We start from the raw sequence: 27,828 nt of genomic DNA, 5'->3' as shown, positions 1-27,828 counted from the left end.
GAACACTTATAGGTCAGATGGACACTAGATGTTCCATCTGAGTTAGAAGCTCTGCCTGTGTAGTCATCCAGTTTTCTGTTGCCTTTTAGTATAGCTTTCAGAGCAGAATGGTACAGAGGCTGCATTAGTCTCTTTGGCTGATGCTTCCTTTCCAGAAATGGACACAGATCCATGCTGATCTTTTTAGAGTAACACTCATATCACAAAGTTTTATTGAGCTCCCTATGACCTCTACTGGGGTTGGTGGGATGACATGAAAGGTTCAATTTTTTTACTGAGTGAAGTTTCAAAAGGTAGTATATTGTGGAACTGCTCAGCTTTCCCACTCTCATGTCATGTTCTGTAGGACCTATTCCATGAGAGTTTTCCATGCATAAAAATTGAAAGATCAGGCAACTGTTAAAGAGTTTTCAATTATATTGCTTTCTAATAGCAATAATAATTTTCTAGTCATCCAAACTTCCAATATTGTTTGGAACAACAACTACTAAGGTGAAATTTGGTTGATCACTATGGTGTTACAGAGTAATGTTAAGTTGCTGTGAGTTTAAATGTTAACATAAAAAGTCTAAATGTCTTTCACCCACAATGCCTAATGCAAAAAGAACTACACTTCTTCATTTTGATGTTAGAAAGCTAATGTTCTAGGAAAATAAACTATGGTGAATTATATAGCTTGATAAATAATACAGAAGGAAAACATCAACTGGAATAGCGAGGCAAAATAGCACCTTGTAACCTGTATAACTATATGTAATGAAGATCAACTAGGGACTGAGCTCATTCAATATAAATGTGAAAGAAAATCAAAAATACACCTCAGAATAATTTAGCAATAAAACAAAAAAACACATTTAAGTTTTCTCACATGCTCAGGAATGTTAATCTTACAACAGCCTACCATAAGAACACAGAATTATATAAAATATTTTAAAACACACTGTAGGAATTGTTCTACCAAGTAGAGCACTTTAACATAAAATGTGTGTCACGGATTAGCTATCCTTTTGAGGCACATGGATTCAGCCTTGCTTGTGATTTAGCAGCTATCCCTCAGCTCACTTTAAGCTATATCCAACACAAAGGTTAATTAGTAACCCCAGCAGGGAGTCATGGGGCTTAAATAGAAAGACTGACCAGCCACCCTAGCCGAGGTGAAGCAGGGAGAGCACTATTTATATAGAGCTGGGAACGCAGTACACAGAGAAAAACCCTAGAGAGAAGAATAAGGGTAGTTCCTAGCTGGGAAGAGCCTCAGGAAGCCAGGCTGAGTCACCAACAGGGAGCAGAGTAGGCTCCTGTGGTGGGAGCCATGAGCTAGAGCCTACAAGGAACAGGAAGATCCTCAGAGGTAAACTGCTGGAGTCCTTCACAAAGGGAAGCAGTGAGAGAATCTTGCTGGGGATTAAGTGGTTGAAGACAATCTCTGTAAGGGCCAGGAAGCAGCAGATTTCAGTTGAACCTAAGAGTGGCAGAAGAACTATAAGTTTGGACATTGTGAACTCTAAGTTGGACCTCCAGTACCCCGGGGGAACGGAGTCAACTTTTATATGATTATGCCAGAGGGTGGAGCCAACAAAAAAGCCAGAGATGGAGTCAAGTAAATATTCCAGGCGAGACTGGTGGCCATTACAGAGCCAAGGAAGTGGCCCCTCAGGGCAGATATGGAGGGGAGGACCTAACCTACCAAGAACCTTTGATCCACTGTGTCAGTAGTAGCCAGAGGTGAAAAGTAAACTGGTACAGTCCGGTACAGCTGACCGTACCAGCAGGGGGTAGCTTCCCCAGATGAGCAATTTAAAGGGCCTGGGCTCCCAGCAATGGCCAAAGCCTGGGCCTTTTAAATTGCAGCCAGAGTCCCACTGCTGAAGCCCCAGAGTAGCGGTGGCAGCTGGGAGCCCCAGGGCTCTGGCAGCAATTTAAAGGGCCTGGGACACTGCTGCGGTAGCGGCAGCCAGAACCCCCGGGCCCTTTAAATCACTGCCCGAGCAGCTATCGCTACCATGGGGCTCCAGCGGTGATGTAAAGGACCCGGGGCTCCCAGATGCTGCTACTGCACCCAGAGCCCCGGGCCCTTTAAATTTTGATTGAAAGGGCCTGGGAATTTAAAGGCCCTGCCCCCTTCTGGCTGAGGCCTCGCCCTCTGCTCAGGACTCCAGCATATTGGTAAGTCCTTTAAGTTACTTTCACCCCTGGTAGTAGCCATCTGACCCTCAGCTACAATTTGCTTGAACTGTCTTCATGCCACAGGGACAATAGTCACTACATGTGTTCATGGAGAAGTTTGGCCTTTGAGCTGCATAGTTGTGGACCCACTAGTCGTGCTGTCACCTTAACTTTGATGCACTGTTATGGAAAAGGCCATTACTCTGTGGGGACAGAGGGTATGTAGCTCTTCCCTTCCACTTCACCGCCTCTTCTTGACCTGGCCAATGTGTGCATTGGAAACATGATGGTTCCAGGTAGGTCCTCTTGAATGGAGAACAGGGCAAAATTTGGCCCTGTGCATGCAAATTCCAACAAAAACTGATTTACTGTGGCATATCTTTGTGCAAGGTGGTGAGTCTTATGGCTTAGGAAAGCATTTAAAAATTGCAATGATTCTATATGGGCTTCATTTTATTTGGATTTCTGTCCTATGAAAATAGGACTAGATAAGCTATATTGTGACGTGTGACCAGGTTAAGCATCCTGGAGAATAAATTACTCCAATTCAACCCTTAAAAACATATGGGGAGATAATGCTTGTGTTTTTGTGATTTACATATATATTGGTGGAGGTCAACAATGTAATCAAACAGTCTGTATTCTGTTAATTCAGAGATCAAAAGAACTTCTTTACATTTAAATGAACTGTAAACATAGGACATCTGCTGTATTCATCTCTCTTTAGAATGTATGGCGAATCATCTGAAAATGGTGGAAAAACAAGCAGTTGCCTTATATTAATTAGTATAGCTAATTGCCAGTGATATTTGGGAAACTGACCTACTTCAAAGTCACCCTGACTGTTGACCTAAGGACTATTGTTGGCCTAAGGACAAAGAAGGCCTGGAATTGTATAAAAGACCCTTGGGTCCTGATTCTGTCATCTCAGATCTGGTTGAGGTTTCATGCAGGGGAAGCCTAAGCCACAAAGACTGAGATCCCAGTTCTGACTGGACCACCCTGAAATATAAACATTGGACTATAACCTATGAACTATTTCTGAAAGATCTCTTCGCAACTACAAAGCTCATCATCTCTGCTATGAATCTGAACCTCAAGAATTGAACTCATGTCTATGCATACTGATCTTATAACCATACTCTCCCTTTTCTTTTTTAATAAATTTTAGTTTAGTTAATAAGACTTAAGACTTAAGTGTGTATTTGGGTAAGATCTGGAATATTCATTAACCTGGGAGGTAATGTGTCCAATTCTTTGAGATTGGTAGAACCTTTTTTGTATGATTAAGATTTTCATTAATCCTCATCATATCTGACTTGGTTGACAACGTGGAGGGCTGAGGCTGGGTTACTTTAAGGGAACTGCACTATTGACTTCTGAGTAACCAGTGAGGTATAACAGAAGCTGTTTTGTGCTGACTTAGTAAATCTAAGTATTGGACTATCTACCAGCTTTGGGGATTGCCTGCCCATTTTTGCAGTGCACCCTAACTGACCTCAGCTGGCTTCCCTGGAATTCCGGTCATACACATTTAGTACAAAACATAAGAAATAATTCCCATTCCAAATTTTTTATTACAAAAAGACATGTACTGTATGATGTTAAACAGGAGTCTTGTTTTGGCCACTACTCAGCAACGGGGGGTGGAGGGGATAGAGAAGAGTGATGGTACTGTCAAATTCCATTTGCTTTTAACTTTGTCAATTACATAAAAATGGAAACTTTAGAAAAACAGTGCAAGTCAATGGCTATATTTCTTTTTACACTTTTGACTCCTCCCTAGAACTAATTATTTCTATCTTACTGTTAAACCTACAGAAATCTACTCTGGACCCAATTCGGCAGTAGAGTTGGTAAGAACAATTTTATTTCACAAAGCATGCTGTTTTGTCAAAGAGAATACTTTTTCAGAGAGATGTACTGGTTTCCACAAAACTTTCATCGGGAAGGTTTTTTTGGGGGGTGGGGTGAGTATTGAAAGTTACTTTACTGCTATGTGGTTTGGGTACTGGCCTGAGATGTGGAAGAGACAGGTTCAGGTCCCTGCTCTGACAGTTCTGAAGTGTTGTGGGATGGAAAAACTGTGTTTTGAATCAGGCAGAGCAGCAAGATGAACCTGCATCTCTCACATCTCAGCCAGTACCCTAACTACCCACAGTTCCATTTCTGCAAAAACTTTTTAAAGTTATCAGTCTAACGAGAAACCTTGAAGTTGCCATTAAATGGAATTGTTGTTGTCTGGTCAATGCTATTCAGCAGTATATTTTAGCTACACTGAACTACAATATCAGAGGGGTAGCTGTGTTAGTCTGGATCTGTAAAAGCAGCAAAGAATCCTATGGCACCTTATAGACTAACAGACATTTTGAAGCATGAGCTTTTGTGGGTGAATACCCACTTCATCGTTGCATCTGACGAAGTGGATATTCACCCACGAAAGCTCATGCTTCAAAACGGCTATTAGTCTATAAGGTGCCACAGGATTCTTTGCTGCTTTTATTGAACTACAATGACACTGTAAATCAGACATAAATCTGAGCTAGCCAGCCAGGTTTACAATTGTTTTGCATCATTAGAGCAGCACAACGTAGTCGCAGCGTACCAGTGAATTTGGCCCTCTGTATTAATATGTGCCTCCAATCTGGTGCAATATCACACAATTTTTGGATAAAGAATTAGAATGCAGACGCACAGAGACCACCCACATTATTTGCATTCTATGACTATATGTTCCTAGAGCCACAGACTGCTAATTTTTGACATGGTATTGATCTGCACGGTATTTCTAGTACAAGGAAAAACTAGTGTACTCCAATTTTTCTTCTACAGGATATAGCAACCTGAAATTCATACCTGCTTATTACTTTTCCCATTTGCACTGTATGTTATAAACCACCAGTAGTTAATGTAATATGGTGAAAATGTACTTTTCTGCATACAACTCATTACACCACATATAAATGTAAGCCTGAATGGCCTCTAATACAGGGAAAGTCATTTGAATCAGAGATTCCCTACTTATAAATAAAACAGCAGGCAAACCTAGGATAAAATACTGGTTACAATGGAGGGAAGGAATTGTTCTATTTTTACTTTCCTCTGAAGAGGTTTCTCTTTAATGTTATACCTCTTTATAATTTTCCTAATAAAAAAAGCCCCCCCCCCATCTCTTGCTGTTTCTGGATTCTGGTTTCTGCATGAATTAGAAATTCCCAAGATTGTGCTTATATTCAGTGGCAGTAGAGAGTCTACACTTAAAATGCTGCATTGGCGCAGTGAGATAAGTGGGGAAACTTTTCCACTGTCTTCAGTGGGCTTTGGAGCAGACGCTATGTACTTAGAAAGAAGTGTCAGTTATTACAATGTTGGTACATATTTTTTTCCTCTACAGCAGAATCTTTGCTAGATTGCCACTGTATGGGGTGATTTTCAAATGAACATTTATGGGAAATTAGACATGCAAAATTCTTACATCTTCAGTGGTATTAAAAATTCTTTAGATTTGTGTTTAAAAAAATGTTTGTCATAGAAAGAGCAAAAGTGAGTTAGTCTGAAGCAAGACTAGTCTCATCCCCCATTATCAAATAAAACTGTTTATATAAATTATTAATTTAATATAATAAGACCTACCTTCTCTGCTAACAGTTCTCTGATTTTGCTTGCCTGGAGACGAAATTTTATCAGCTGTGACTCCAGAGTTACACATCTTTCTTTCCAATTTCCAGCTCCTTCTGACTCTGAAAAATCTGCCATAAGTATGCTGGGGAAAAAAAATCAGATTGCCTTTAATATGTCTGGGTCTATTTTTTGTATACATATTAACCTTGATTTTACAGAAATCTTAGGGGACACCTAAAACTTTTGTACATGGCTGTTCTATAAAAGCAGGGGAAAATATGACGGCCTACACAGGCACTTAAAGTAAAGGGATGTTTCATACTCAAGTTTACTTGTAATTATTTTCTAAGTTATTACAGAGCTGCAAAACATTTTCTGTTGATAAATGGGGAAACACCAATTGTCTTAACCTCTAGCTACTGTACACTATTTCATACACATAAAAAATTTGCAGAGAACTAAGCCTTTGTTAGGAACGAAAACTTCTCATAGGGGGATAGTAACACCAAAATAGTTAAAGTGGAAGCTAGCTTACTGGTTTAAGAAAAAAAAAACACAGCTGTTAAAGTCCTATAAAATCCAAATGCTTACAGGGAATTTCTTGGAAATTGCTGTGCCTCATGAAAGCTGAGGTACGCTTAGTGGTCCAAATTTGAAATCAGTTGAGCAAGGAGCTTCTGAGATACAGCCTTTTTTTTTAACGAACGTTAAAATGTTAGTGGTGGGTGTTTGTTTTTGTTTTGGGTTTGTTTGTTTTTTTTAACACAAATATGCTTAATAGAGAGCCCTGTTCTAAAGCTGACACTGACTAAAGTGGTGCTCTAGTCCCTGCCCCTACAAATACACCATCTCCCAACACTTCCTCCCCATGGATACTCCATCAGGCTGAGGGAGTGGGATCCAGAGCTTCCCTTCCCTCCACTGTTCACCGAACAATGGAAAGAACCAGAACTCCACTCCTTCCCCAGGTTGCCTCCAGCAGGGGAAGGGGCTCTGCACTCACCCTTCCCTGTCATGCTGCTGTTTCTTAGCTTGGGGGAAGGGGTGGAATGGGGGCAGAACCTAGGATGGAGCAGGAGTGGCGCTTCCCCCAGCAAATCACACAGTTGGCACCTGGGCTAGTAGACCTTAGGACAGAGAAGCATTTGAGTAGGAAGAGTGAAATGAGGTTTAGGTTGGATATTAGGAAAAACTTTTTCACTAGGAGGGTGGTGAAGCACTGGAATGAGTTACCAGGAGGAGAGAGGGTTGCAATCTCCTTCCTTAGAGGTCTTTAACGTCAGACTTGACAAAGCCCTGGCCAGGATGATTTAGTTGATTGGTCCTGCTTTGAGCATGGGGTGGGACTAGATGACCTCCTGAGGTCCCTTCCAACCCTATGATTCTATTAAAGCAATATAGGAAGAAGTCCAGGGCTGAGAGCAGTAAGGTGAGGGAAACTGCAGACCCTGGCTGCTTGGTAAAGGGCCCTGGATTGGAACTCTGAGTAGAAGGTGGGCCTGGGTTCCCCTACCAACCACTGCCAAGTGATGTTGTGACCCAGGCAGTCTGCTAGTTCACTGCCCCTCACAGCAGGCGTGACAGGGTCAGAGCAGCAGGCGTGACAGGGTCAGAGCAGCAGGCGTGAGGATTGCTGAATAATACTTGCCCAGAGATGCTTGGCAAGTATTTCTATTTCCCCCACTCCCCCCAAAAGGGGAAACCATGGTGTGACCTGGCGGGAGGGCTGAGTTGTGAAGTAGCTACATTGCAATTCCTTGAGCAGGAGGAGAGCGGCAAACGGTGGAAGAGAGGGAAGGAGTAAGTGAGTGGGATGATGGGCTGTGTGACTGTTAGAAAGGGGTACAAACTGGGTGAGCTAATCCCCTGATTTGCCTGAAGGGGGTGCTGTTCAATGGTGAGTAGAGCACCTCTGTCACAATGAGCCCCAATGTGTTTGACAATTAATGTTGCCAGTCTATAGTAAGTAAGTTTTGGCCACTGCACCCCTACATTAATCAATTTTGTGCCCCAGCCCCAACACTGACTCTGTATCCTCAATCCCAAATCAGTTACTTTTGTGCCCTCCCACTTCTCTGATCCAACCCAGTTCACCCACCTAGCCACACAACTCTGCACTCCCATTGTCTGCAGCCTCACATCTGCTCCATGCTCCCAGAACACCTTTCCTCCTTGTGGCGGTGTAGAGGTTCTTCACTCATTCCCATGCCTGGTGGGAGGACAGGTCTAAGAAGTTTCTCCTTTCTACTGTCATAGGCCTGGATGTGCAGCATTAGAAAGGAAGAGGGATGAGCAGAGAAGAACTTGACCTGTCTTTCACAAGAGAGGTGGGGGGAAGGAGCCCGAAGATATGGGGTTTTTTCTGCTACCTCCTCTCCCCATCTCCCTTGTGAAAATATACTGCCTTCTCCATGTCCTCCTCTCCCTATCCAAAACTTGCTCTTGAGGAGAAGGCGGGGGGGAGGGGCAGGAGAGTTCTGCCTGCCTCCTGAAGCAGCTATTATTAGCTGTTCTCCAGGAGGCAGAAAAGTAGGGAAGGCAGCTAATTTAAGGGGGTTTTCCTCTGTATAGTCTGAAAATTGCATGAATGCTGGACCTTCTCCTGTCCCCATGAGACTGGCTCGAGTGAAATTAACTGTCCAGAACCATAATTAATACAGAGTCAAAGTGCCTAGTGCTGAGACATGCCGTTCCAACATATGGAGTGTGGCTAAACTTAAACTTCTGGTTTTCAGACGTTTAAATTTGTGTTACCTTAACTTGTCTTTGCTTGGCTTTCAGAGGATAAAGTTTAGCCACTCTCCAGATGCTGGAAAAACAACATAACACACCCCTGGGCAACTATAACTCTGTGGCAACCAAGTTTTTGGGCAGTTAATTCAAGGAGATATTGAACTTAATTGTTCTGTGTTACTTATGGATCTTGTTTGAACTAGTTCACATTGGCAACTTTGGTTAATACTCAGATACCTTCATGCTTTTTCCTATTTCATAAAATCTGTAAAGCCACTGCCCTTTACTTCAGATCTCTGTTTAAAATTCACCTCTGTTGTGATGCCTACAAAACCATTTGCTGATTGTGACTAGGTAGGTAACAAACTGATTGTGCCTCTTCCTTTTCCCACTACCTTGCTCTTACTCACTCCTTTGCACTTACTAACTTCCCTATTCCTCCCCGACCTCTACCTTACTTAAAAAATTAGAAGAAAGGAAGAAACAAAAACAGCCAACAACCAAATGTGATTGTCAAAGGCTGTGTCACTTCTTCACCATATTCATTTGCTTTCATGTTACATCCCCATTCTCAGTCCTTCAAGTGTCTGTCTTTTAGGCCCCAAAACAAGAAAGTGGTTAGGCGTGTACTAAAGTCCATCCCTGTACAGGAAAACACTTACACATGTACCTAATTCCCCACTGAAGTAAATGGGACTTAAGCATATGCTTAACTTTAATAGGAATGCTTTCCTGAATCAGGGCCTTAGACTTCAATCCTATAAACACTTATGCACGTTGTTAACTTTAATCACACAAATTGTTCTATTGACTTCAATCTGACTACCAACATGAGTAGAGCTAAGCATATACATAAGAGTTTGCAAAACTAGGGTCTTAGACCGTAAACCTTCCAGGTTTCTAATTTCTTCATTCCTCACCCTACCTGATAAATCTTTGGAAGGCACTGTCGCTGACCCCATTACCCTTTCTGGTGCTGGGGAGCATACCTTCAGGAGGCATGCTACTAGGGACCCAAACTTATGCTGTATTATCTCTTCCCAGGAATCTCTGCAGAGCTTCAAAAGGCATGATGTTCATTCTTTCACAGCCTGCCCACAACTGTCACTAGCTCCTCAAGTGTCCACTCTCACCCCTTATGCAGAAGCAAGAAGACAGTGCCACACAGGCAACTAATCTGCAAACTTGGCATGGGAAGAAGCAAATCCATGCAAGGAGAGTCCGATCCATGCACAAATCTGAGGGGACAATATAAGGATTGAAGACTTTCTTAGGGCTATTTGTCCAGTTAGGAATTTTTATAGTTGTGACCAAGTATGGCCACAAAGGATGGAGTCAGATCAGCCAATGTTGGTTAACAGTGCTTGCAGTTACTGGGAATATGAAAATTTATATAGTTATGGTTGTCATGGAAAAAGCGACAAAGAGTCCTGTGGCACCTTATAGACTAACAGACATATTGGACCATAAGCTTTCGTGGATGAATACCCACTTCATCAGATGAATGACACTAGCTAACACAGCTACCTCTCTGATGGTTGTCATGGAAGTTTTGCTTCTCTCTAAGAGTACCACTGCCGGGTACAGTTAAGGCTATTTGGATGTTGCACAAACATAACATTTCAGTACATGGGTATATGTTAATGAACAGTGTTTAAGCTAAGTGGAACTGCTCAGTGTACAAGCTAATTAACATCCAGTTATTGTCCAAATATCACTGATATAAAGAGTGAAAATAAATGATCTGTAACAAGCATCCCATGAAAGTCATTTCCTATTTTCCAAAAGGCATAAAGGGTTCTGGAAATATTTACTGGCACAAAATAAACTGTTTACAAGTGTGGAGTGAATGATCTTACTTTGAATCAATGACTTCCTGTTTCTTGTTTGATTCCTCAAGGGAGGGGAAAAAAATGAGTTCATTTCTTGGCTTTACCCGAGTGTTCTGATTCAGCACTGTAACCTACATAAGTTTCCTTTTCTCTCCTTCCTCACTGTCCCCCCCTTTTTTTTTTAAATCTAAGATCTTTTGTAAACTAACAAACACCCATTAAAATTGTAAATTATAATTATAGCATCAGACAATAATTGAAACAAGTTTGACAAGCCTGGGATGATTAAAAACTTTTAAAAAAAAGTTTCTTGGTAAGTTTTTCTCCACACACTTCAAGGAGCCAGAAAGAATGGAGATAGTTTTCTTTTCCTTATTTAAACAAAGTTTTGATTTTTATATCACCAACTTTATGATGTTTTTCATTGTCTTTTTAATACAACACTGGTTTTAGTTTAACAATTTGTATAAGCCTCAGTGTGGGTGGCTGGAGAAAGTTGGATAGGTCTTCCTGTTTTACCAGGATTGTGCAGTTTTCAAAACAGTTTGTGGAGGATTTTCTCCCAGTTCCAAAAGATATAATCACATTGAGATATTAGGGTTCAGTGATATGTGGACTATATGTGCCTAATCTGAGGGACCTCAGATTTGAAGGATTTTCAGTGCTGCAGCTGTAAAAGTGATGTTGCATAGAAAGGATGAATGGAGAGATGGCCCCTGCCTGGGAGGGCTCCAAGAAAGACATTTTTGACCTTGTCATCAGACCACTGTCCTGAGCCATGAAGAAACACTGTTAACTTTGGTGGTGGTTTTTTTTATTGACTCCTTTTGTGTAATTCCAGGTTATGATAGAGAGATGTCCTGAATTTTTAAAAATTCCTTCAAAAATTGATTTATAAAGAGTTTTTCTGTTCTCTTGTAAATTTTTATAAGGGCATGGTCATGCGGGTAGAAATCAACTACGCCGCAATCCTGCAATAAGCACTACATATGTGAACCCCTAGAGAGCTCCACTGGCTGCAATGGAGAATTGTGGGAGTACAGAGGTCTGCCAACATAGAATTCATTGCAGGATCAGAGCCTAACTGATTCTACAGCTATAATCCATTGTACACACAGCACTGTCAAATATGTAAACGTTTAAAAAAAAACTATTTTCACTAACTTTTAACTTATAGCATTTTAAATTGTAATTCCTTATTACAGTAGGAACAAGCTTTGCACTCACTAATGGGATTTGCAAGTTGGTGGTGTCAATCCATAGATACATTTCTTGAGTGTTAAGTGTGGGAGATTCTTCTTGGGACAGGGCATATGGCACAGAGAAGCTTTAGTGAATGACAGACATGCAGTAAGCTACTGTATCACCATGCAGGTCTCAGTGTTGTCACTCCCACTTTGGGCAGGTCTTGTATAGACACACAAAGCTGCTTTGGTGCATCAGTATGTTACCCCAGTGGATGACTTCATTATCACAAGGCAATGATATCATGATCCAAAGTGAGGGACCTCTGACACAGTATGACAGTGGTGGCCAACCTGTGGCTCTAGAGCCACATGCGGCTCTTCAGAAGTTAATATGCGGCTCCTTGTATAGGCACTGACTCTGGGGTTGGAGCTACAGGCGCCAACTTTCTAATGTGCCAGGGAGTGCTCACTGCTCAACCCCTTGGCTCTGCCACAGGCCCTGCCCTGAGCCTGCCATGCCCTCACTCCTCCCTGCAAGGCCTCCTGCACACCACAAAACAGCTGATTGGGAGGTGCAGTGAGGAAGGCTCAGGGGCAGATCAGCAGGGCTGCCGATGGAGGCACTGTCCGGGAACAGGGTGGGGGAGCTGCTGATGTGTTACTGTGGCAATGTACATTGGTACATACTGGCTCCTTCTCAGGCTCAGGTTGGCCACCCAGATTTATGATGTCCTGATGCTATGACATCACAATCTGATGTCATGCAATGTCCCCTGGCCGCCAAGCCAGCCTGCTTTGCTGCTGCCTGAGGCCAGACGAGGCTCCCCGGAGGGGGCCAGCCCCGCAGGGAGCGAGGGCAGGGGCTGCGGGAGCTCCGCTGCTGAGCGGCCAGGCTGGAGGGAGAGCGGTCCCGCCCGCAGGGGGAGGCAGCCCCGGGTCTCGGCCCCTGAGGGAGGAGAAGGGGAACGAAGTCTGGTCAAACCTGGCAGGGCTCCGGCGGGCTGCCGAGCAGGAGGCCGGTTCTTTCCTGGGTCCCGTCTCTTGTCTCGCAGCTCCGGGCTCTGTTAGGGTCGAAGCCGCCGCAGCTCTAACCGCCTCCCCCGCGCCCGTCCCACGATCCCCGCAGCGGGCAGCGAGGGGCCTGAGCGGCAGCCGCGCCGGCCACTGAGGAGCCAGAGCTGCCCGGCCACAGGCCGGCGGGCGGGGCCACCCGTCCCCTCTTGTGCTTGCGAAGAGGGGAGGCAGCTTCGGGGCACAGCTGGGAGGGAAGGTCCCAGTTCCTGCGGCTCCTTCCCAGCCAGAGCGAGGGGTACGGGGCGTGGGACGGCTCCCTTTGGCCGAGGCCGGCAGGGTGCCCCGTCGGGGCACACCAGGAGCACCTGGTTCCGGCACAGGAAACCCCTGTGTCGGTGCCTGTTGGGGCAGGGGAACGCCTGTGTCGGTGCCCCTTGGGGCATGGGGATCTCTGTGTGGGTGCCCCTTGGGGCATGGGGATCTCTGGGTGGGTGCCTGTTGGGTCACAGGAACCCCTGTATTGGTGCCTATTGGGTCAGGGGAACCCCAGTGTTGGTGCTCCTTGGGGGAAGGGACTCTGTGTTGGTGCCCAGTGAGGCATGGGGATCTCTGTGTCGGTGCCTGTTGGGGAAGGGACACTCATGTATTGGTGCCCCTTGGGGCGCGGGACTCCCTGTGTCAGTGCCCATTGAGGCATGGGGATCTCTGTGTCAGTGCCCGTTGGGACAGGGGAACACCTGGGTCGGTGCCTGTTGGGTCAGGGGAACCTCTGTATTGGTGCCCATTGGGTCAGGGGACCCCCAGTGTTAGTGCCCATTGGGGGAAGGGACTCTTTGTGTTGGTGCCCATTGAGGTATGGGGATCTCTGTGTCGGTGCCTGTTGGGTCAGGGGAATCCCTGTATTGGTGCCTGTTGGGTCGGGGAACTCAGTGTTGGTGCTCATTGGGGGAAGGGACTCTCTATGTTGGTGCCCATTGAGGCATGGGGATCTCTGTGTCAGTGCCCATTGGGGCAGAGTAACCCCTGAGTCAGTGCCCGTTGGGGCATGGGACTCTGTGTTGGTGCCCATTGAGGCATGGGGATCTGTGTTGGTGCCCGTTGGGGGAAGGGACTCTCTGTGTCAGTGCCCGTTGGGGCACGGGGATCTCTGTGTCGGTGCCTGTTGGGTCAGGGGAACCCCTGTATTGGTGCCCATTGGTTCAGGGGAACCCCAGTGTTGGTGCCCATTGGGGGAAGGGACTCTCTGTGTTGGTGCCCATTGAGGTATGGGGATCTCTGTGTCGGTGCCTGTTGGGTCAGGGGAATCCCTGTATTGGTGCCTGTTGGGTCGGGGAACCTCAGTGTTGGTGCTCATTGGGGGAAGGGACTCTCTGTGTTGGTGCCCGTTGAGGCATGGGGATCTCTGTGTCAGTGCCCATTGGGGCAGAGTAACCCCTGTGTCAGTGCCTGTTGGGGCATGGGACTCTGTGTTGGTGCGCATTGAGGCTTGGGGATCTTTGTGTCAGTGCCCGCTGGGGCACAGGAACCCTTGTGTCGGTGCAAGCTGAGGCATGGGGATCTCTGTGTCAGTGCCCGTTGGGGCACGGAAAACCCTATCTTGGTGCCTGGTGGGGCATGGGGATCTCTGTGTTGTTGTCTACCGGGGCACCCCCATTGATGCATTGGGATCCCTGTGTTGGTGCCCGCAACGGTGCCTGCCGGGGCACCCCTGTGGAGGTGAGGGGACCCTGTGTCAGTGCCTGACAGAGCTGGACCTGTCAGGACATGGGGACCGCATGTCTGTGCCCACCAACGGCGCCCCCATAGGTGTGCAGGGACTCCTGTGTTGGTGCCCACCAGGGGCACCCCCATCAGGTATCTCCTAAGGGCCTCCTTGTGTCAATAGTACGCTCCACCATGCTCCATTGGGGCGCACGGATCCCTGTCTCAGTGCCTCTCGGGGCAGAGGGACCCTTGTTCTGGTGCCTGCTAGGGACGCCCCTGTCAGGGTAGAGGGATCCCTGTCTCAGTGCCAGCCCAGGGTGCCCACATCAGGGCACTGGGACCCTGTGTTAGAGGTCCTGCTCAACCCATACAGCCTTGGGATGGAGCATGCTAGGTACAGCCAGACAGTGTAAAGTAATCTTAACTACAGATGTTACTATTAGCTGCCCCTGGAATGAATGACTTTTTAACCAAAGGATCGTGCTCTGAGTGAAGGCAAAGGACTCCAGACCTTTAACAGGAAAACCCTTGTATAAAGAAATTTGTATAATGATCAGGGCCAATGTAACCACAAGCAAACTAGGCGTCCGCCTAGGGCGCCAAGATTTGGGGGCGCCAAAAAGTGGGCTGCGTTGTTTCTCAGGCAGCTGCTTGGCCACCTCTGCTCCTGCTAGGCCCTGGCTTGGGCGTTGCTTGGCAGAGGGATGCCAGCTCTGATTTTATTGCAAAAGTACTCAGATGCTATTATGATTGGCAAAAGTGTAAAACTAAGATAGATTAATATTCCTGCTAGTCTTCAATATCTGGTAAAGGGACAGTATACTTGGAACTGACAATTTGTTCCATCTGAATGGGTATTAACTCTCAAGTGTTCAGCGTGCTGTTCAGGTTATACACTTTACTTATACATATTGCATGATAAAAGAGTGTTCTCCAACTTTTATTCTGGATAAATATCATTTTATGTAAAGGTCATTATTGCTATTATTTCTTGGAGAACAGCAGCTAGCTGGGCTTTGCCTCCGGACATTATATACTGGGAAGATTTTAGTTCTCACAAAATGTCCTATGGTTCAGTTTCTCTTAAGAACTTGGCAGATAGTTCACCCTTATAAATAATAAGTCGAACATGTATTAATTCTAATGAACAGTGCCACATTATGCAGTATTCATTTTTGAAAGTTTATAATAAGCGATGCTCTGGGGGGAGGGGACCGGGGGGGTGCAAGATGGAAGTTTTGCCTAGGGTGCAAAATATCCTTGCACCAGCTCTGATAATGATGTACCTTGTTTTGTTGCTTCAAGAACTCTTAACTGGCTTTCCCCCTTTCCCACCAGTCCTGCACAGACATCTGTGGAACTATTCACAGTTAAATACGCATGTAAGTTTCTACAGGATCGGGACACAAGAGGGTAATAAATACACTATTTAGAAATCTTTCATTAATGCTTTTCAATTTCTTTTGAGAATTTCCTACTGTTGCTATCAACTCCTGGTTCTTTCACTTCAGTCATTTGTATCCTGTAATAAATTCCCTACCTTACACTTTTCCAAATATTTGAAGGAATAATTTAATACATTGATCGAAATGGGTAGTACCCTGTGATGCTACAGGCTGAGACCCAGAACGCCAAAAAGAAGACCCATTAACTCCACAAGGCCCTGTCCACATGGTTTACTTCATAGGAGTAAGGCCCAAGTGTGAGCAGCAGGTCACAAAAGGCATATCACTTACAATACACGTTACAGAAATGAACATTCAATATTTTCTCTATTTAATTTCTCCTCACGTTGACATAATTGCCTTTATTGTATTAGCTTTCCATAGTATAACTTTGGAATCTTGCAGGACAGTTTTCCTATCCAAAAAAAACTAATAAAAATATTTTTAAAATACAACAGGATTGCTTCTCCTCTGCTCCTCTTAAGTCTGAGCATTAGCCAGAATGCTAGGTTGAGAAGAAGATCATAATATAATTTGCAGTACTGAAATTAATTTTATTAGTGAAACAGTTGTAGAGTATAATTGGTGCAAAAAGAACTAACAAAATATAATTCGTTGTATTCAAAACTTTTGGAAGTGAATTATATAATAACCTGCATTTCTATTGTAACTTTCATCCTAAGGGATCCTAAATCATATTATAAAGTTAACACATTAATATATCAGCTATGTACAAGAATGATGTTGCTATCTCTGTGGTGAAAATGCAGGGTGAATTTCAAGTAGGCCAGAACATAATTACCTGAGTTCCAGTTTGGCCAGAGTAATGGACATGAAATCTCTACTCATGCAAAAAGTTCCATGGATCCATAAGTAGCAAGAACATCAGTTTTATATCTCATCTGTTATTCCTATGTACGTTTTAAATGTAAGAAGATGCAACAAAATGTCACATAAATCCATCTACTGATATGCAGATACAATACAATGAACATATGAATAGATATTGTGTATTCATATAATTATACTTGTACCTTTTCAGAATAATTTACCAATATCAATAAATGATTCATCCTCAGAGAATATTGTACGCAGAACTGATTACCCCATCTCAAAAAGATATTACAGATATAGAGAGAGTTCAGGGAAGGGTACTGAGAATGATTAAAGGCATGAAAGAATTCCTATAAAGAGAGATTGAAAAGACTGGGATTGTTTACCTTAGATAAATAAAAGAGGACACGATAAAAATATATAAAGTAATGAACAGTACAGAGAAGGTAGATTGAGAACATCTGTCCTTCCTGTCTCGTAACACAAGAGCAAGGGGATATTCAATTAAATTAAAAGGTGGTTAATTACAGCTAATGAAATGAAATGATTTTTCAATATACAACATGTAGTTGGATTGTGGAACTTATTGCCACTAAGTGAGACCAAGAATTTAGCTAGATTCTAAGGAGATACTGTACATTTATTTGGATAACAAAAATGTCCAGATTATAATAGTTAATGCTAAAAAAGTTTTGGAAGGACTATAAAATCTCATGCTTCAGGGGTTAAACCAATATTTAATTATTAGGAATTATGACGAGACCTTAACTTGCGAGAGACAGGGAAGATTATCCCACGTCTGTCTACTATGAGCCTTTCATCTTCCTGTGAAGCATCCGTTGCTGGCCTTTGCTGGAGATAGGATACTGGACGAGATGGACTATTGATGTGATCCAGTGTGGTGGTTCCTACGTTTTTCCTTTATTTTTTGTTTATTTCTTTTTTCTTCATCCTTCACTCCAATTTTGTTCTACATTTTTTTCTACATTATATGGATTTTTCTCAGTCTCTCTCTATTTTCCCTAAGAATAACTGAAACACATACTCCTGATTCTGAAGTTTATGAGCACCTCAGAAATGAGGGTGGTAGTGCTGTAAACATTATTCAGCAAAAAAGTAGAATTTGCCAAATATAAACTCGGGCTGGAATTGTGTGCAATCACCAGGGAAGGGGTTTTGACTTTCATGACATAAAATTTGACTTTTAGGAGTTTTTTTCTCATTAAATAGGCAGGCCAGTCCATGGCTGAGCAAGCTGTCTTCTGGTTACCTGTAGCTTTCTTAAGTACTTGTAAAGTACCAGGACTGTATTATCTGAGCACAGAGCTCTTGATCACAGTGAAGAAATCTGACTGGTTTCAGATTGCCTGTTCCACTGTTAAGAAAATTGTGCTCCATCCGCTTATAAGAGGCTATACTCCAGACCATGCTTTGTATCAATATCAAATAGTGTGAACAGCAGTTTACTATAGAATATAATGATCTATTTAATTGCATTTTTAAAGCACTTTTCACTGAACTTTTAAATTGAGTATTATGCCCTGTGAAATAAGTGATTTATACAGTAATGTTTTACCACTAAAACCAATTGAAATAATGCAGAGTATTTCTATTTGAATTATGTTTGAAAAACATTTTTTATAATTATAAAATATTTTTTTAAATATTACAATATACATATGTTATTACAAAATGATAAATAAGAAGGGAGGAAATTGACATAATTTATCTTCACTTTCTCTACAATCTCATAATACACGGGGATATATGTTAAGACACGCTGTGATTAATTGAAAGGACCGCACATGGTTTCTAGCAGAAAAGAGTTAAAAATCTCTGTCCAAACAGCTAACAACCTTTGCACTCTAGTAATGGAGACAGGTGATTTAGCAGATGCTAATGAGTCATATGCTGATAGGAGCCCCCTAATTCCCAAATTATCAGGGAAGGAGTTCTGAATAGATTTCAGGTAGATAGTAAGCTGAAGTCTCTCTTTATCTGGATATGTATAGAATAGCTGGTTAGTTCTGTGACTTGGCTGAAATATGTAAACTTTGTCTCGTGTATGTTTTCGCATGGACTGTTATGTAGGAAATATTTGTTGTTTGGCTTATGATGTAAAGAGGCAAAAATTTTGCTGTAACTTCCTATTTGTAAACAAGTCATACATTATAGCATTTCTTCTTCTAGCAGGACCAATTACTGATTTTGCCCCAGATCCCTAGGTGGCCCCCTCAAGGATTGAGTTCACAACTCTGGGTTTAGTAGGCTACTGTTCAAACCACTGAGCTATCCCTCCCCCATAATAAGTTGTTACAAGGAGGAGGGAGAAAAAATGTTCTTTCTAAGCTCTGAGGCTAGGACAAGAAGCAATGGGTTTAAATTGCAGCAAGGGAGGTTTAGGTTGGACATTAGGAAAATATACCTAACTATCAGGGTGGTTAAGCACTGGAATAAATTGCATAGGGTGTGGAATCTTCATCACTGGAAATTTTTAAGAGCAGGTTAGACAAACACCTGTCAGGGATGGTCTAGAAGATAATACTTGGTCCTGCCATGAGTGCAGGGGACTGAACTAGATGACCTCTCGAGGTCCCTTTCAGTCCTTTGAGTCTATGAAAATCTTCTGTCAAACTTTTCTTGATGGAAAATGGCTTTTCAACTAAATGGAAAATTTTGCAAATTCATCAACATTTTGACAATTGTTTCAATTAAAGTTTTTGTGGAAATTTTTTTTTCTTGACCAGCTCTAGTTACTGTCCTGACTTGTCACATTCTGTTCTGTTTAAAGCCTACAACCTGTATTTCAGTGATGGATGAAATTAGGGTTTTATAGAAATAGTTTTAAATATTCCTCAGGTGCTTTGAGACCATTGGATGAAAGGGTCTATAGAAATGTCAATTATTAGTAAAGTCTTTTTCTGCATATAAAAAATACAATCTCAAGGTTTTTAGTGTCCCTTCAAAGGTGCAAAGATTTTTTTCTATTGCATGGTGCCACAGAGTGGTGAAATTTTGTATTGCTTTAAATAATCAATTTCCATGAGACTTTTGGCATTTAATTATGAATTTACCTAATCTCTCTTAAACTAGCACCAAAAACAGAAAATCATCTTCATGCAAACAGATATAGGCATCACTTGTTCAGGTTAACAATAGGTCAGAAAGGAGACTCTAGAAGAGCCAAGAAATCCATTGCTGGAGTTCTGATAGCAAGGTACTTGGGGAGCCTAGTGGAAGAGAGATGAGAAGCCCTAATATGAGAATGATTGGGGAATCCTTGAGGAGAGCCAAAAGGATGTGCAGGAATTGAACTGAGCATTGCACTAGTAATTATTCTGGAGAAGTTCTATGACCTGTGTTATACAGGAGATCAGACTACATGATCACAACAGTCCCTTCCGGCCTTGGAATCTATGAATCTTTGACTGAAGAATTGAAAGCTGATTTCTTTTGTTGGATTCTATGTTTCCCCGGGGAGAGGACAAACGATATGACTGGGGTTGGAGGGCTATATTAGGCCTTGTCTACAGTACAGAGTTTTGTTGACAAAAGTTATTTTGATGACCAAAAAGAGCTATAATAACATCGCTATTGCATGTTCACACTATGGTCTCTCTGTTGGTAGAGTGCATCCACACTTGGTGCTCTAGCAACAACAGTGATAGCAGTACACTATGGATAGCTATCCAACAGTGCTATTCACCGTCTTGTGCTACCAGGACTTGTGGGTTGGTGGAGAGGATCACAGTGCATAATGGGTGTGGGCTCAACGTTCCATGATGCATTGTTTTCTATTCCAGTATTCCATAAGCGTCCGACTGCAGTTCAGAGCATTTTTCAATGGCCCTTGTTTGCTGTCCGCCTACTAAATCTATGTGAAAGGATGGATCCCACACTGCTCTCTACTGCTCTGTTAAGTGTCATTAACACATCATGGATGGCAGTGGAGTTAATCTTAAAGTTCCTAACTAAACAGGATTCAGACTTGCCTGAACTGCTGTGTGACAGGGATAGGAATAACATACGATTACTTTTGGCATTCACAGAGCAGCTGTACATGGTGGATTGTCACTTTTGGTCTTGGGAAACTAACATTGAGTAGTAGGATCACATTGTTATGCAGGTCTGGGATGACAAGCAGTGGCTGCAGAACTTTCAGATGTGGAAAGCCACCTTCCTGGAACTGAGTGCAGAGCTTACCCCAGCACTGTAGCACCAGGACACCAAAATGAGAGCTCCCCTCTGCGGTGAAGAAGCACATGACGATTGCAGTGTGGAAGCTGGCAACTCCAGATTGCTACTTGTTGGTCATGAATCAGTTTGGAATTGGGAAGTCGACTGTCGGGGCTGCATTAATGCAAATGTGAAGGGCCATTAATTGCAATTGACAATGTGTGTGAACAGGGCCAGTGCAACCATTTAGGTGACCTGGGCAGTCACCTAGGGCACTAGGGTTTGGGGGGTGCCATTTTCTTCGGCAGCAACCGTAGTGGCCAGGTCTTCAGCCGCCACCGGCATTTAGGCGGAGGGAGCTGGGGCAGGGGAGCAGGGGGAGGGCCGCCTGCAGCAAGTAAGGGGGGGCGGCACCTGTCCCACCTCCTCTCTGAGCACGCCATCACCGCTTCACTTCTCCCGCCTCCCAGGCTTGCGGCGCCTAAGCTGATTGGCACTGCAAGCCTGGGAGGTGGGAGAAGTGAAGCAGCGATGACGTGCTCGGGGAGGAGGCGGAGCGGGGTGAGCTGGGTGGGGGAAGTGCCTTGGGGCGGAGGGTGGGGAGCTGCTGCAAGGGGGTTGCCTCAGAGCGGAGTGGGGGAGCTGCTGCGGGGGCGCCTCAGAGTGGTGGTTTGGGGGGGGCAGGGTGCAAAGTGGAAGTTTTGCCGAGGGCATGAAACATCCTTGCATCGGCCCTGTGCATGAAATAGTGGATGACTTTGCAGAAATGTGTTTCCCTAACTGCAGAGGGGCTGTAGATGGCGCGTATATCCCAATTTTGGCACCAGATCACCTTGCAATGGAGTACATCAACAGAGAGAGATACTTCTCCATAGTGTTGCAGGCACTTGTGTATCACAGCGGGCATTTCTGACATAAATGCTGGATTGTCCTGGAAGGTGCATGATTCACATATTTTCAGGAACATTGGCCTGTACAGAAAGCTGAAAGGGCAGTAGTGGGCAAGCCAGTGGCACGCCTCTGAACCATTTGTTTACATTTGCATGGCCGCCCGCAGCTCCCCCAGGCCGCAGGTAGCCCACCACTGTGCAAGGGTGACTTCCAGAGGGGCATGGTGAAATGCCCTTAGTGATTCTGGGAGACCCAGCATATCCCTTATTCCCATGGCTCATGAAGCATTACAAGGGAAACCTGGATAGCAGTAAGGAGCACTTTAACAATAGGCTGAGTAGGTGCAGAAGGAGCATGGAATGTGTGTTTGACAGATTGGAAGCACGCTGGTGATGCCTTTATGGCAGGTTAGACCTCAATGAGGATAATATTCTCTTGGTCATAGCTGCCTGTTGTACTTTGCATAATATTTGTGAAGCTAAAGGTGAAAGGTTTGCTCAAGGTGGATTGCTGAGGCACACTGCCTGGAAGCTGATTTTGAGCAGCCTGATACCCATGCTATTAGAGGGGCACAGTGGAGGACAATTTGACTCAGGGAAGCTTTGAGGCAACAATTTGAGAATGAGAACCAAGAATGTATATTTCTATGCTGCAAACTGCAATGCTTCATTAAATCAAGTTTTGTTAGGAAACACTCGTAGTCTAGGATCTCAGTAAGCAACTGATTAAACTGCCTGGTGTATGTCTTGCTGCCACCTGATATCACAATTTGTAGGACACAAATAAAGATCACTTATCTTTCAGATTCTTTGTTTTTATTAACAATCACACACACAAATGCTTGGTGGGAAAAGAAGGGACCAGGGAAGGGCACACATCATCCATGTGTGTAGGTCCAGCTATCATTTTGAAAATTGTCAGAGGTGGTGGAGTGAATGGGAAACCGAGAAGTTCTGGAAAGCATAACGTAATGTGTGGATGGAGTTGGGGGAGGGATATGAAAAACAGTTCTGAATGTGCCACAGGGAATGGTAGGCACATATCTGTTCTAACTGCAGCGTTGTGAGTGACTTAAGCATCTCTGTTTGCTCCTCCATTACTTTTTATCATCCACTCAGTGGCATTCTTAACAAAGTCCTGATTTTTCTCTTCTGTTCTGCCTTTTAATTTCTCTCCACCCCTTGTGTTCCCTTTTTCTGCATCAGAGTATTGCAAGACCTCCCAGAATATATTCTGCTTCTTCCATCGTGGATGTTTTCTAATCTGGTGTCCCTTGGCAAGCACACATCTTGACAAACACCCCAGACACGGTGAGTTTAGCCCGAGGTGCCATGGGAGGGGGTAGGGCATTCTGGGGTAAACAGCAATGGTGTTTATGGAAAGGGTCATGGTGCAGGCAAATAGAGACAATATTGTAAATTCTCCAACCCTTTTCCATAGACAGGGGTCATTGAGGGTAACCAAGGAAGCAAGGCTACATTTGTTGCACATTTGTGGCTTCCGACCTGGTCCCTATGCTGCTCGCCTGTGTGCCACTTTGGTCCCTGCATAAGTGATTGCAGAGTGGTATAGGAAAGTTTAATTTGATGAGGGAAGGAACAAAGCAACTCTGCCAAGGAACCTCTGGCAGAAGATTGCCGAGGATCACCAGTAAAGTTTCCTGGAGATCTCTCTGAAGGATTCCTGTAAGATCTCGGTGTGCATCAACATACAATTCTGCTGTACTGCTTAGCTGCATAGCGAAATGTGCAGCACACAGAAACACAGCTAGCCTTTTACATTTCTATCCCTTGACCCATTTCTGCAGTACTCAAAGCAAATGAAAGCAAATGGACGTCATGTAACCAAGCACCATCAGCTCAACCCCCCCCTTCCCCCAAAACCACTTACTTCTCCCGCTTCTTGCTCACTGGACTGGCTAGACTACTCCAGAGTGGAGAACAGTTCTTGATTGGCTGGCTCATCTGCTAACCCCATCATGTGCTCCACATCATCCTCTAACTCCACCTGCTCATCCACAACTTCATCCTTTGGGTTAGGTTCACTTTCTGCTGCCTCTAGCTCTAACAAAGTGTCCACGGAGCTCTTGGTGGTGGAGGTGGGGTTACCACGAGGATAGTGGTAGTGGTAATGTGGATAGTGTCCAACTTCTTACAGAATCGGCAGGCCTTTGGTGCAGCACCGGAGTGACAGTTTGCCTCCCTTGCCTTCTGGTATGCTTTCCTCAGCTCCTTTATCTTTGCTCTGCACTGCACTGCGTCCCGATCGTACCCATTTTCAGATAAGCCACAAGAAATCTGGCGGTAGGTATCAAAATTTCTACAGCTGGAGCATGGCTGGAACTCAACAGCCTCCTCTCGCCAAATACTAAGCAGATCCAACTGCTCTGCATTGGTCCAAGTTGGAGACCGCTTGCCATGGGAGCGACCATGGTCAGCTGGGAAGATGTGATGTGAGCTCTCCATGCTGAGCAAACAGGAAATGGACTTTCAAAAATTCACAGGCCTTTAAAGTGGGTGGTGGTGGTTGTTTACTGGGCTGCAGGGCAGAGGAGTTTGAACTGCTGACCATAGAGGTCAGGATGGGCATTGTGGAACATCTCCTGGAGACCACTTACAGTGACAGAACTAAGCATGGTGTTTACACTGGCACTTTGTTGCTAAAACGTTGCTGCAAAAAACCCTCTCTTGTAGAGATGATTTTATTTTGTTGCCAAAACTAAAGAGTTTTGTCGCCAAAAATGCCATTGCAGTGTGTACGCCTCCACTGTTTTGCTGCCAAAAGGTACATTTTGCTGACAAAACTCTATAGCGTACAAAAGGCCTTAGAAGCTGGAGACAGAAGAGTCTCATTTTGGAAAAGGGGAAACTGCGACACAGAGCATAAGGTACCAAGGTGATTGCGTCAATCTCCCAGATATGAATGTATAGATAAATTACAACAGGAGAAAAATATTACTTTTCCCTCAGGCCCTTCTGTTAGAGATCAGAAGACTCTATAGAAATTAAACTTCAATTTTAGAGCTTAATCCAAAGTTTGTTGAAGTCTAGGGAAAGACTACCATTGACTTCACTGGACTTAGAATTAGGCCCCTAGAGAAAATTACTGCTAGGTGATAAGAACAGATAAACCAATGGTTTTGACACAGAGTTCAGATATAATTAGTTTTCCTCACTGAGATGTTATTTTCACGAGGGCTCCAGAAAACAGGAATTATGTTATATTACTCCATAGTCCTTCACATTGACAGTGTCCAATGTCAAGTGTCAATGATGCAGTTTTCAATGAGAATTTCACCTGTGTTAAGGACTGCAGCAAACATAAGGCTGGTTATCTCTGTTTGAAGAAAGGAGCCTCATCCACTGTAAATCTGATTGGAAAGAAGAAAGATCATCCTCATCTGATGTTCTGTTAAGTGTTATAGGGTCCCAGTTACTGTGTGGGAAACGGTGCAAGACACCTGTACAGGAGTTGCAATCTAACAAAATCCATCCCATTTGATACTTTAATAGGGCATGTTTGTCCAGCAATGTAGCTTCTACTTAGCTAGCTAAAGCAGAATCAACTTTAGTTTTGTTTTATTAGTTTTACAGTTTTATAAAGAAGTGTTCGGGTGACAAGATGACAAGCAGAGTGCTATTTGTTTGGTGGTGAACACCTCCAATTTTGTGGATCAGGAGACATAAAGTAAACTTGTGCAACTGGAGGGCAGTTTTCAGACAAAGTGTTACTATATTTTTATATGGCACTTCACAATGTACAAAACAGACTGCAAATCCCATATGAGGAACTTTCAGTCTAAGGATTTATCTGGCAAAAAGTGCTGAGCAATGATTTTCTAGTGATGGGGATCACTTCATCGTAGCGAAATGCAATCACCTCTGAGGCAAAACCTAAGTAACTGTTGCATACAGCAATGCTACATGACAGCCTAAAGTTGGAAGTGATGAATGTCATATCCAATTGAAATTCAGAAGTGTGGTTCAGTTACAGTAGGCTTCAGAACTACCCACAATGGAATTTGGCCTGGAGAAAGAGGTAACATTCTAACTTATATGATTTCTATTTAAGTACCAATCCATTTTTGTGAGTACTCTAACAATAGTTAAAAGCATCAATATGAAACATAGAAGTTTAGTCATCATGCATAGTGAAGACCCTACAGAAAGCATGTTCTTAGTAGCCCTTCCAGTCTAAAGAGGGTGCTCCAACTCAGTGGTTCTCAAGCAATAGTACGTATACCCCTGGTGATATGGAGAGATCTTCCAGGGGATACATTAACTCATCCAGATATTTGCCTAGTTTTACTATAGGATACATAAAAAACACTAGTGAAGTCAGTACAAACTAAAATTTCATACAGTGACTTGTTTATACTGCTCTATATACTATACATTGAAATGTAAGTACAATATTTATATTCCAATTGATTTATAATTCTATGAGAAATGAGGAAGTAAGCAATGTTTCAATAATAGCATACTGTGGCACTTTTGTATTTATGTCTGATTTTGTAAGCAAGTAATTTTTAAGTGAGGTGAAATTTGGGGGTATGCAATACAAATCAGACTCCTGAAAGGGGTATAGTAGTCTGGAAAGGTGGAGAGCTATTGCTCTAACGTGTGTCAATGCTGATTGCAACTGCAGTGATATTACAGTAGGGTCAAATATTCAAAACTGGCTGCCTAAATTGCATCAACTGAATTTACACTCACATTGCAATTGGAAAACCTCAACTTGTATGGAAAAATAATACAAGTAATTTTAATGGAGATGTCCAATGGAGGATTTTCAAATGAAACCTAGGTTTTGGAACAAACCAATATCTTCCGCTGCCTAGTGGATCCTGGGAAGACAGAGACCAGGAGGTGAAATTCTAATAGAGGTGTTCCAAGTCATGGGCCCAAGTGTCTGATGCCTGGACTCTGTGAATGAAATTCAGAGCCAGTTTTTACTACTGAAGCAACCAGGAATGGATTTTTATATCAAACTCTAAAAATGACACCATCTGCTTATAGCACAGTGCACAGTACAACCACTGCACAGCACTCCATACCATTGACCCCGCTAAGCAGTGGGCCATACTAGAAAAGCTGTGTAACTATTTAGGGTGGGGTTTTTTTTGTTAACCCAATATAGTTTTACAGATATAGCTTATTCTGCTTCCTGAACAGTCACAAGCTATGTCCTGCTGCAGCCACTTGCACTTCTATGTACTTTCTAGCTTTCATCCACTGATTTTGAGACTGAGGAACTTTCAGGCTAAGGATCTAGCAGGCAAAAGAGGTAAAAGCACAACTGCCCTCCAAGGGCATACGCGTCTCAGATACCATGGTGGTAAATGCACCATAAATTTCCTGGGTAGATAAGCCCTCAGCACACTAGATTCGCAGTTCTGCCACCCACCTACTGTCCCTTAGCAGCACCGCTTAGCTTCGGAGCTCATCCTGCTAACGGAAGGGCTCTAAGCCCCGCCTCTCCCGGACGCCAGGGGGCAGTGTCTGTGTCGTAATTGGCGAGCGGGATCTGTCAGTCAGTCCCTGTACCGAAAGCCGGAGGGCCAGCGTGCGTCACTCACAGCTGCTGCGGTTTGGTTCCGCGTCCCGGCCCCGCCCCCTCCCGCTCCGGGCACTCCCGCCCCTTCCTCAGCGGAGGTAACACGTGGCCCGGCCGGAACCGGATCGAGCCCCGTCGGGGGACGGAGGCTGTGTGGGTGGGTGGCCAGGAGGCGGCAGCAGAGGCTGGGTGCGGAGCCAGTGTTCCCCTCGGGTAAGCGGGGAGCGTCTCAGTGAAACCCCACGTGCTGGGGGCGCAGGTGACGGGGGGTAAATGCGCCAGAGGGGTGGGAGGCGCAGGTCCTGCCCCTTTCTCTAGTGATGGGGGGGATAAATGCCTCAGGGATGTGGAGTCACAGGTCTAGCCCCTTTCTCCGGTGTTGGGGAGAAGAAGGGTAAATGCCCCAGAGGGGTGGGGGTCACAGGTCCAGACCCTTTCCCTAGTGATGTGGAGAAGGGGAGTAAATGCCCCAGTGAGTGGGGGTGGGGGCACAGGTCCTGTCCAGTTTTTCTGGTGATGGGGAGGAGTGTTAATTCCCTGGTGCTCTTGCATTTCATGCCCTTGCCTGCAGGGGGACCGAAAGCTGTACCTTGTAGGTGAAGAGCAAAGGACTAGAATGCTAGATTCCTGGGTCCTCTTCCATGATGTCATTTATTTATCTTGATCTGT

General features: G+C 44.1%; 2 protein-coding genes across 13 annotated transcripts in view; one reads left to right on the top strand and one right to left on the bottom strand.

The window, feature by feature from the left end:
• PLEKHH2 (pleckstrin homology, MyTH4 and FERM domain containing H2) overlaps positions 1–12,609 on the bottom strand; it is a 124,031-nt gene extending 111,422 nt beyond the window's left edge. The window contains exons 1-2 of the mRNA XM_032775003.1: positions 12,522–12,609; positions 5,800–5,929 (exon numbers count right to left, since the gene is read on the bottom strand). Coding sequence (XP_032630894.1) covers positions 5,800–5,922 — 123 coding nt within the window. The 5' untranslated portion in view covers positions 5,923–5,929; positions 12,522–12,609. The remainder of the gene's footprint in view (positions 1–5,799; positions 5,930–12,521) is intronic.
• Positions 12,610–27,230: 14,621 nt separating this feature from the next.
• The window catches only part of THADA (THADA armadillo repeat containing), a 358,450-nt gene continuing 357,852 nt past the window's right edge, over positions 27,231–27,828 (top strand). For 10 of the 12 annotated variants that reach the window (XR_012655623.1, XR_012655624.1, XM_032775064.2 and 7 more), the window contains exon 1: positions 27,293–27,372. The gene's annotated coding sequence lies outside the window, so the exon portion shown is untranslated. Of the gene's footprint in view, positions 27,373–27,828 lie in introns of all 12 variants that reach the window. The other 2 variants (XM_075064366.1, XM_032775058.2) reach the window with 2 other exon arrangements.

This window comes from Chelonoidis abingdonii, chromosome 3, assembly GCF_003597395.2.
Source record: "Chelonoidis abingdonii isolate Lonesome George chromosome 3, CheloAbing_2.0, whole genome shotgun sequence".
NCBI classification, from domain to species: Eukaryota; Metazoa; Chordata; order Testudines; family Testudinidae; genus Chelonoidis; species Chelonoidis abingdonii.
The sequence above is the reverse complement of the archived record's forward strand: the minus strand, read 5'-3'. Positions and strand labels throughout refer to the sequence as shown.